The 12,156-nt window shown below is 35.0% G+C and overlaps 1 protein-coding gene across 1 annotated transcript in view; it reads left to right on the forward strand.

Annotated features, from left to right (window-relative positions):
* LOC131948918 (uncharacterized) overlaps window positions 1-12,156 on the forward strand; it is a 34,222-nt gene that overhangs the window by 4,535 nt on the left and 17,531 nt on the right. Inside the window, exons 5-7 of the mRNA XM_059310645.1 lie at window positions 278-444; window positions 3,223-3,408; window positions 11,903-12,031. Of these exons, the coding sequence (XP_059166628.1) occupies window positions 278-444; window positions 3,223-3,408; window positions 11,903-12,031 (482 nt within the window). The remainder of the gene's footprint in view (window positions 1-277; window positions 445-3,222; window positions 3,409-11,902; window positions 12,032-12,156) is intronic.

Here is a 12,156-nt window from a genome sequence, read left to right on the forward strand (position 1 = left end):
ATATATATTTATATATATATATATATATATATATATATATATATATATATATATAGGGCATATATATATATATATATAGGGCATATATATATATATAGGGCATATATATATATATATATATATGTATATATATATATATATATATATATAAATTTCTACCTCCCCGCTGTACCACCAAACAAGGAGAAACTGCTCACGAATCTAGAAGACCCTTAATCTCATAACCAAAGCCCGGCACCCTCTCATGCTAATGACGCTAACGATATACTCCCGACAGTGCACTGACCATGTGTGAGTTGACACGAGGCGACATCTACTCACACATCTCCATGAGCATCTTCGGCTTCGTGCCTGGAATCCTGCTCTTCGTCCTCAACATCGCAATCGTCGGAGTCCACAGGTATCAGGCGCCAGAGCAGATGAAACACCGGAAAGCCTCGAAAGGTATGCCCACATTTTACACGCACATGTATGTATATGAACAGAAGTTGCCAAATGTTGTTTTTCTAACCACCAGCATAAGTCACATCTAAAATGTTATAGGCCTATTTCTAGCTACTAACAATTATCCCATCCTTAATGTTGTATTTCTAATGACCAACAATAGTCCAACCCCAAATGTTGTATTTCTAACCACCAACTAAAGTCCCATCTCAAATGTTGTATTTCTAACAACCAACAATCTTCCTACCAGAAATGTTATATTTCCAACCATCAACTAAAGTCCCATCTCAAATGTTGTATTTCTAGCCACCAACTATAGTCCAACCCCAAATGTTGTATTTCTAGCCACCATCTAAAGTCCCATCTCAAATGTTGTATTTCTAACAACCAACAATCTTCCTACCAGAAATGTTATATTTCCAACCATCAACTAAAGTCCCATCTCAAATGTTGTATTTATAACCACCAACTATAGTCCCATCCCAAATGTTGTATTTCTAACCACCAACAATAGTCCCATCCCAAATGTTGTATTTATAACCACCATCTATAGTCCAACCTCAAATGTTGTATTTCTAGCCACCAACTATAGTCAAACACCAAATGTTGTATTTCTAGCCACCAACTAAAGTCCCATCTCAAATGTTGTATTTCTAACAACCAACAATCTTCCTACCAGAAATGTTATATTTCCAACCATCAACTATAGTCCCATCCCAAATGTTGTATTTCTAACCACCAACTATAGTCCCATCCCAAATGTTGTATTTTTAACCACCAACTAAAGTCCGATCTCAAATGTTGTATTTCTAACAACCAACAATCTTCCTACCAGAAATGTTATATTTCCAACCATCAACTAAAGTCTCATCTCAAATGTTGTATTTCTAGCCACCAACTATAGTCCAACCCCAAATGTTGTATTTCTAGCCACCAAATAAAGTCTCATCTCAAATGTTGTATTTCTAACAACCAACAATCTTCCTATTAGAAATGTTGTATTTCTAACCACCAACATCCGTCCCATCCCAAATGTTGTATTTCTGACCAACAACATCCGTCCCTTCTAAAATGTTGTATTTCCAACCACCAACTAAAGTCACATCTAAAATGTTGTATTTCTAACCACCAACATCCGCCCCATCCCAAAAGTTGTATTTCTAACCACCAACTTTCCTTTCACAGCCTTAAGACAGCAACTATTCCTGCTAACGATGATCACAAATGTTGTATTTCTGCTCACCAACTTTCCTTTGGCCATATACTACAGTACCTACACCTTATTTTTCAACATGAACGATTTTGTTCAGAGCCATCAAGCCAAATTAGGTCTGTACTTTACCCATCGATACAACATCACTATACCAACACATAGCGACAACTGCATCACAATTACATAGAAACAATTAAATCCACTTTTACATGGGTATCATTAGATATATAATTTCATATACACCACTTCTCACACCATTTTATAAACATAAGTACTTACACGATTACAGAGCAATTATTAAATAAACTCTTACTTAGACATGATTACATATACACCTGCTTTGACACCACTATATGCATTATGCAGTAGGCACTTTTACACAAACCAGAAATTACATATGACATATAAATATTACCTCGCATAACATTACATACACAATTACACATAGTTCATGTCATCAACTCAAGAAGAAAAACTCTGTAAAATCAAACAACGGATGCCTTTATTTATTTATTTTTTGGATAGACTAAGGATATAGAAGAAAATCCCGAGGAAATGTAAATTTACATGGGAATTTGTTCATTAATCTTCACATACATTTATTTGTTCATTATCACATCCAATTGTTCATTTATCCTCACATAAATTTGTTTATTCATTATCACATACAATTGTTCACTCCGCTTTACATAAAGTTGTTTTTTTCATTTTCATATAATTTGTCCATTCATCCTCGCAAAAATGTGTTCATTCATCTTCGCATACAATGTGTTAATTCATCTTCACAAAAATGTGTTAATTAATCTTCACATACATTTGTTCATTCGTCTTCACATACATGTGTTCATGCATTTTTATAATATACAAATGTTAATAAATATTCACATAAAATGTTTTCGTTCGTCTACGCATAAAGTTTTCATGCAACTTTAAATAAACATCTTCGCATAAAAATTGTTCATTTATCTTCACATAGAAAACGATACCTTTATCTTCACATAAAAATTGTTCATTTATCTTCACATAAAAAACGTATGTTTATCTTCACATAAAATTGTTCATTTATCTTCACATAAAAAACGTATGTTTATCTTCACATAAAATTGTTCATTTATCTTCACATAAAAACGGTACCTTTATCTTCACATAAAAATTGTTCATTTATCTACACATAAAAATTGTTCATTTATCTTCACATAAAAACACTACCCTTATCTTCACATAAAAATTATTCATTTACCTTCACATAAAAATTGTTCATTTATCTTCACATAGAAATTTTACATTTATCTTCACATAAAATTGTTCATTTATCTTCACATAGAAATTTTACATTTATCTTCACATAAAATTGTTCATTTATCTTCACATAGAAATTTTACATTTATCTTCACATAAAATTGTTCATTTATCTTCACATAGAAATTTTACATTTATCTTCACATAAAAACTGCTCATACATCTTCACATAAAAATTGTTCATTTATCTTCACATTAAGCTATCCATTCATCTTTTTATAAAAGTTGTTCCTGTATCCTAACATAAGTTACTTCATCCACGCCAGGCTTCGCCATAGCGGCCGTGGTGTACTACCTAGGCTGTGCCACCAACATCGTCATCTACTGTTTCGTCGGTAGCATCTTCAGGCACGAGCTCTGGAAACTTCTGCGACCCATGCGGAAGCTCATCTACCTGACGGGAGGGGTCGCTTCCGTGTCACCGTCAGCTGAGGCCTCCTCTAGGATCCCAGGTGAGCACGGTGCTGAAGTGGTCGAGTGGCAGAGCGATACAATGCTGAACTGAATGTCTCGAGTTCAAATCCGGGTTCGTAGTTAGTCGAGCTTCACTGTGTCCATCCAGCTTTGATGGGTTGTTAACTCACGTTAGGGAAAGTAAAGGTGGCTGTGCATTGTGCTTACCACAATAACCCATCATATTCCGAGGTCACAGAAACAGGTCAACTCTACTTCACCTGCTCCATTGACCATTAGGTTCTAAAAAGTAATTTTATTTATTGTGCCGAGTTAAGCCCACAACACCCAATGAGCACTACAGTTGAGAAAAGAATTTAAATTTAGAAACTGTAGACATTCTTAGGCCCGTTGTTGTAGAGAAATCATATTTGGATTGATTTGGCAAGATTTAACAATGTAACAAAATTTAACGATTTAATAACATTTAACAAATTATTTGTTGCAAGACTTCTTAAAAAAAATTTTCGCATAACTATAACTGAAGAAAAAAAAAATCCGAAATAGAAATATAACAAACAACCAAGATAACACGATATTAAATACAAAAATAACAAAAGAAAATTAGTACATGCAGAAATATCAACACGCAATTAAAGAAAAAAAAAGCTTAAGACATAATTCATACAAAATATAACACAAAATACATGATAATACGTAACATTAAACGTTATATTTTTCGCCCTTCTATTAAATGAAATGTCTAAAAAAAAATTAATAAACATATTAATATAAATAAATTGAATGCACCTTTCGGAATTAAATCCGCAAGCAAAAGTTTTTACACATGTCAACTACTAACAGTTTGATTCGAAAATGTGCAGACGCTTATATGTTATATTCCACTCTAACAAAGCGATTGCTGCTAAATTATTTTATTTTTGTTACAGAAACAACGATCATTTCAAACAGTTCACGTGGAGGTATGATCAAATCATATTCTTTTCTAAATCATAGCACATATATATATATATATATATATATATATATATATATATATATATATATATATATATATATATATATATATATATATATATATATATATATATATATATATATATATATATACGAGTAGAGCGCTTCGCATTGGTGTGGCGGTAGCACGTCAATCGTGTATGCGCCTAATTGATATGGATATTCCTCCATCGCTTTAGAATGTCGAGCACGCAAGCTATTTCTCCATAAAGGTGTAGAAATTCCGGTTAAAAATGGGCTGCTATTCGTGAACGGATTCCTTCAGTGCACTCAATTAGTATTTTTTTTTTAAATTGGGAAACAACTTTCAAATCAATACACACGATTGCCTTAATTCTGAATCAGAGTCGTAAAAATTATGAGGCGGTTTATTTCTAGGGCTAACCTCACATGAATAAAACATAAAGAAATGATTAAACGAAATGTGAAATAATAGCATTGATTTAGAGTCACTCGCGTGCTTTGAGATTTCCCTCTGTCCAATTTTTGGGACGTGATATTTAAAAAAAAAAGGACACAGATTGCTAAGGATCTCTACTTATGCCACCTGCGTGATAAGCTACCGCACTGTCTTCTTGGCTAGGAATAAGTAGCGTAGCGAGGAAGGGGGGTCGGGACGACATATGTCCCCGGGCGTCGACCTCAGTGGGCGCCAAAATTGGTTGGAGAAATAAATTGAAAGGTTGAGGGTGGTGCAAATCGAAATCTTGAGGGGGGGGGGTGCAAATCAAAAATTTGATGGGGGTGGGTGTAAATCGAAATCTTGAGGGGGGGGTGCTAATCGCAAGTTTTAGGGGGGGGGGGGTTGTGCAAATCGAAATCTTGAGGTGGGGGGGGGGGGTGCAAATAGAAAAGTTTGTCCCCGGGGGCCGGGTAGGGTCGCTACGCCTCTGCTAGGAAGTCTAAAAATCAATTGGTAAAAATATTCTGTTTTATTTAGAATACATAAAGTAAAATAATATTTTAATTAAATAGTATAATAATTTAATATATATCATTAAAAAAAAAAAAAAAAAGATTTTAAGAAACAAAGATTTATATATCGATGGCCTCGGTCGTAAACCGTGTATCTCAAAAAATTTCGATGTTCTTTTTTTTTTCATAAATCAAAAGCCAGTATGATTCCCCATAATGTCTGAAAATATTATTTAAATCTGTAGAATGATTATCTAGATATAATCATTCGAACAAACAGCCTATTATTTCAAGCGCTAAAAATCTCGGCGCAAAACAAATATCGCTATATTTGTCAGTACACTTTTGATCGGAAACGCAGTCGCACGCCGCAATCATACAAATTTATACCACAGCAGTCACAGTACTTATAGGTAATGATATTTGATTAATTATGTTCAGCTATTCTATTACATTTTATCATTTTAAAGAATAATAAACAAATAGTATTTGTTTAATATAGCCTATTTCCAGATTTTCAATAACCAAACTGATTTGTTTACAATTGTTTAGGCTAACACAATGCTTTGAAACTAGATCTTCATTCTAGAATCTAAATATCAATCAAAACAATATTATTCGTATTATATTTCCACAAGATTGTGAAATAAGTTTAATTATTTTTAATTCACTACTAGCTTTAGATTGAGGATTTATCTACGTGTTAAGAAATGTTTTAATGGTAGGTTACAAAATGTGTGGCGTACATGTTCAACGAAATAGTTAGTTGTCTTTAGTAAATGCTTTTATGATTAATTTTTCAACAGCCACGCTTCTCTCAATAAACCAGAATCTATCATCGGACGAGCTTCTCTCAACAGACCAGCCTCTCCCAACATACCAGCCTCACTCAACAGACCAGCCTCTCTCAACAGACCAGCCTCGCTCAACAGACCAGCCTCTCTCAACAGATCGACCTCTCTCTATAGACCAGCTTCATAACATATCAGCCTCTCTCAACAGACCAGCCTCTCCCAACATACCAGCCTCTCTCAACAGACCAGCCTCTCTCAACACACCAGCCTCTCTCAACAGACCAGCCTCTCCCAACATACCAGCCTCTCTCAACAGACCAGCCTCTCTCAACACACCAGCCTCTCTCAACAGACCAGACTCTCAACAGACCAGCCTCTCTCAACAGACCAGTCTTACCAAACAAGACACCATCAGCTCTCAAGTGACCAATCGTAAAGACACCAGCATCTCTCAGCAGACCAGCCCCTCTCTACAGACCAGTCGTAACATACAAAAGACCAAACTCTCTTAAAAGACTAATCTTACAATACAGGACACCAGAATATCTCAACAAACTAGTCAAACCTTCTTAGACACCAGCAACTCTCAACAGACCAGCCTCTCTCAACAGCCCAGTCTTACCATACAAAACACCAGCCTCACTCAACAGACCATTCTTACCACACAAGAGACCAGCCTCTCTCAAAAGATTAGTTTTATCATACAATAGACCAGCCTGTCTCAACACACGAGTCTTTCGCAACAGAGCAGTCGTAACATACAATATACCAGCCTCACATAACAGACAATAGACACCAGCCTCTCTCAAAATAAACCAGCTGCTCCTTAAAGACCAGCCAGACCTATCGGGAATTCAATGCGACAGATATTCGTGCACTTCAGTACAACCATAATGCTACTATCAACTTTAAAGTGAATGGGCTAGAAATTGCTAAGCTAGGGTCGCAAGATTATGATATCATCCATAGTCCCTGACAAGTTGTAAAAAAAGCTGTCATATATGAGCGCCTAAAAGCAAGTCATAAAGACACATTTTTAGGATGATTTCCCTGACTTAAAAAATATGTGGCCATTTTAATGTTTCTTCATGTGACATTCATTTAAACAATAAATTTAAAAAATAACAACATTTTTGTTACATTTCGTTACATAAGTAAACATTAAGTCATTATTAATGTGATTAATGTGTTATGTCTCATTCATAATATATCTGACAATAAGGTTTATATTTTTACTATGATCATTTTACAAACCCAGCACCCACCAGATTTAGTAAAATAAATTGTTTGAATAGAAAGATGTAATAAATAAAGCATAACCTTCAACAGTTAAAAAGTCTAGTACTAAATACAGCCATAATGAATAAACAGTCGCAAATGATAAAGCCATACTATAACATCTCTACTAAAATTAAACTGACCACATAAAGTATAATAAACTCAAATAAGGGGTCGTCCATAAATGACGTCACACTCGTAGGGGGCAGGGGGGGGGGTCCGTAATTTTGTGACGGCGTGTGATGAGAGGGAGGGGGTGGGTTCAGATGGTGGGACGTCATATTTTTGCATTAAGAAAAGGTAATGTTGGAAAACTAATTTTAGTTATTATTTCGCGTTTAAGAAAACTGTTTTAATAAATTGTAATAGGAATTGATTAAAACACTCTATGTTGAGAGAGTTCAGACAAGATTTTAGAAAAATATCGATGTTTTAAGAAAAATTCAACTGCAATTTTAAGGGGGGTAGTAGGCTGAGGTGTGACGTTATTTTAGGGGGGTCTGGCTTTTTTGTGACGATGTGTGACGGAGGGGAGTGGTGAGGTAAAAATCGTCCAAAAAAACGTAACGTCATTTATGGATGACCCCTAATTAAAATATATTAAAAATAAAACATAACTAAAACACGTTCATTGGACAAAACGAACAAACGCGGCTAAGACCGAAATTCTCGGTTCAAAATTGCTTCGTCTGCGCGCGCACAGATAGACATATAAAAAAAAATGTATTAGAGCGATCAAGAATGAAATAATCAGTTTTTGTCTCTCCTGTAAAATATACATTTTCGGAGCAAGACGATTTGCGACCGAGACCATCGATATAAATTGAAACAGTTCAGTAAAAATCTCAATTATTTAATTAATGAGCAGTGGCGTAGCGAGGTCGGGTGTCACCCGGTGCGGCACTTAATGGTGTCACCCCCCACAGAGGCATAGAGACCCTTCCAGGGACAAACTTTCAAATTTTCGATTTGCACCCCCCCCCCCCAAACTTTCGATTTGCACCCCCCCTCGAGTTTTTCTATATATATTTTGCTATTTTTTGCTTTGGTGTCACCCCCCTAAATGGTGTCACCCGGTGCGGTCCGCACCTCGCTACGCCCCTGTTAATGAGCAATCTAGAATCGAGCTTCTCTGACGGACATTATTGACCTTACAAATGGCGTAAGTCTGTTTATCGGCAGTATTCTCCAATTAAATCATTGATAATAGTGTCGGAATCTAATAGAAACAACACACAGATCTATTATTTAACTATAACGGAAAGCTAAGAATGCATTATAGCGAATTAAACATTCAAGCTACAAACAAATTAACAGGCTAATGCCGTGAGGTCACTGACGACCTATGTTATAGCCCATGACCTAAGTAAGCCTACGTTCAATTCAGCTTCAAGTTCAATTTCGCTACTTACACGCTGTCCTTATAATATATATATATATATATATATATATATATATATATATATATATATATATATATATATATATATATATATTTATACATATATATATATATATATATATATATATATATATATATATATATATATATATATATATATATATATATATATATATATATATATATATATATACTAGCCGTCCCGGCCAGGCCCTGCTCTGGCTTCTGTGAAAAACCTTTCTGTTAAAGACCATTACCTGTGTGTTTAGTAATCATCCTAAACCCGGCATTGCCCACCCAAACCACAGCCAACCAAAACCAAAACAACAAAACGAAAACATAAAGATAACACAATTACAAATACAAACGAAAACAAAAACCTAACAACAAACCAAACCACAACCACAAACACCAATACAAACACAAAGAAAAAACAAACAAAAAAGGAAACGAAAACAAAAACCTAACAACAAACCCAACAACAACCACAAACACCAATACGAACACAAAGAAAAAAACAAACGAAAAAGCAAACGAAAACAAACCAAATCCAAACGCAAAACCAACCACAAACACAAATACAAACACAAACCCAAAGAAAAAAAAAACGAAAACGAAAAAATAAAGAACAAAAACGAACCAAATCAAAACGCAACCACTCACGCAAACCCAATCTAAACACAAAGAAAACACTAACGCGAACATAAACGCAAAATGCTCACAGTCTAGCCCGGGGTGGAATCGCCTGTTTCAGCTTAATAAACGACTATAGTACCCCAACTTATTCATAGTCTTTTGCACTTACTTTAGCGAACGTAGGCGTCAAACCGAACACGGGAGGCCCGGGGCCCCAAATAGCAGCCTGTCTGGGCGCCAGGGGACGCCCGGATTCGATTCGCTTAAATACTATAGTAACCTTTCTTATCCATACTCTTATCCATACTCTATCGCACTGTCTAAAGCGAAATTATGCACCATAGCGCTCACATGATAGCACAGGGCGTCAAATTGAACCCTGGTGGGGCGCAGGCGGACGCGCCTGTTTCAATTTAATGAACAATTATAATACTCCAAGCTTATCCGTAAAATACCTTCAACATTTGCACTTGATCAATCCCCGCTAATTATGTAATTTTTTTTTCCCAACACCAAAACCAAGCAATAAAAAGTAAATTATTTTCCACTAATGCAATGTTTTATAAAGGGAAGTAATTGTGTTTTCCTCATTTATCAAAGGGAAGTATGTACTAAAGGACTAAATATAAATAATTTTCGGACATAAATAGAGTTTTTGTAAAAGATGATATTTTTTAAAATTGTGTTTAATGAACATACCGACAATTATAACTATCAGTTTGAAATTAGCAATTATTTCCCAACACTTTCAATAGTAATTTTTTAACTCAGATTAAATTTAGATGTGAGCACTATAATAATCTAACACTTAAATCCATGGAAGTATCCACGACAAACATTTTGTTTACAAACATGTTATATATATATATATATATATATATATATATATATATATATATATATATATATATATATATATATAACCATACGATTTTGGGGATAATTATTTAAAATTGTTTATTTCAGGTTCGGAATTTAATTTCAAGTGTGTAGGTAATGTCTAAAGGAAACTTGATTCTAAAATACAACACTTCTTATATATCTATAATATAAGCGGGCTGAGCGTGTGTCAGTCCTTCCTTCCTTCCTTCCTTCCTTCCTTCCTTCCTTCCTTCCTTCCTTCCTTCCTTCCTTCCTTCTGTCATCGCTATAGCTTATGGAACCATAAAAGTAAACATTCGCACCATGCTGTGCTTTTCAGTGCACCGCAGTGTCTTATTATAAGTATTAGAGTAGGGTTTGTTTATATAGCAGCATAGAGCTATTTTATAATTTCCACTGTTTGTACAATTTTGCATAACGTAAAGAGAATATTAAATACACGCACATTGCTAAAACATATTAAAAGGATCAATGTCAAATATAGTTTTTGTTAATATTCCTAGAAAAAGTGGATACATTTTAATAACATAATAACTGTAGGTTAGAAAAATCTAATTAAACTGTGTAGTAATTTTGCCAAGGGAGGTATTTTAAAAATAAATTGAACTCACGCTAAAAATGTGAATGCAAAATCTGCAAGACGGAATAATTGTTGGAATAATATAATTAGCAAAATGTGAATGCAAATTATGCAGACGTATAAGAGTACATTATTGTTGGAATATTATAATTAGCATTGATTGATAAAAGGCTATCTTTTATTTATTTTATTCACTGAATGTACTGTTTACTAATTATAATTTTTAATAAACTATTCTCCATTATTATATTAATTATCACGTTCATTAGGTGCGCAATGGTTTTAGTCATGAAACTCTATTGTAAATTTTTAAAATTTAAAGTACTGGGAAAAAATGCGTGAATGGATAAAGTGAAATATTGTAGGTAAAACACGGATATTTTAAATACTGCCTATTATTTATACTGTTTACTAATTATTATTCTATCTTTCGGTTTGCGTTCAAGCTAGGGGTTTTATAGGAGAGGCGTAGCGAGGGGGGGGGGGCATATGTCCCCGGGTGCCAACCTTAGGGGGCGCCAAAGTGGGTTGGAAAAAATTTGCGAGGGGGGGGGGTGGTGGAAATCGAAAGTTTTAGGGCGGGGGGGGGGGGGGACAGGGGTGCAAATCGAAAGTTTGAGGGGGGTGCAAATCACCGGAAAGTGCGCGATTTGGCGCTACGGGCTAGACTGTGAGCAATATGCCTTTATGATTGCATTTAAATTGTGTTTATGTTATGAGTGTTGTGTTTGTTTTTTCGTTTGTGTTTTTTTTTGCGTTCGTTTGTGTTGTGTTTAGTTTTGTCCTGTTCCCAAGTTGGTACATTTAAAAAAGATTTACCGTGGCGGAGCACGGGATGCAGCTAGTATATATATATATATATATATATATATATATATATATATATATATATATATATATATATATATATATATATATACATTTGTATATACATACTATTTACATGACTTTGAGTACATTGAATATAAAGATTAACTAACAAAGTATTCATGCACTCAAAATTGACATTTCCCATTTGGTATCAACAGCTGAGCGTGCCCGAATGGAGCCTGGTGAAGAAGCGGATGTCAATGCCCCACATCAAGCCATGTCCAGTGGTGAACTAATGAGGACAGCAACTGGGCCGGGGTTCAAACCTGAGTCCTTCAGTTCAGGAGGTGGTCGCGCTCGGAAATCAGAATCCTCTGTATAACCTCTACGTTGGTCGCGCTAGGAAATCAGAATCCTCTGTATAACCTCTACGTTGGCCGCGCTAGGAAATCTGAAACCTCTGTATAACCTC

Source organism: Physella acuta, unplaced genomic scaffold (assembly GCF_028476545.2).
Source record: "Physella acuta isolate Inbredline_101_S28 unplaced genomic scaffold, ASM2847654v3 ptg000665l, whole genome shotgun sequence".
Taxonomy (NCBI): domain Eukaryota; kingdom Metazoa; phylum Mollusca; class Gastropoda; family Physidae; genus Physella; species Physella acuta.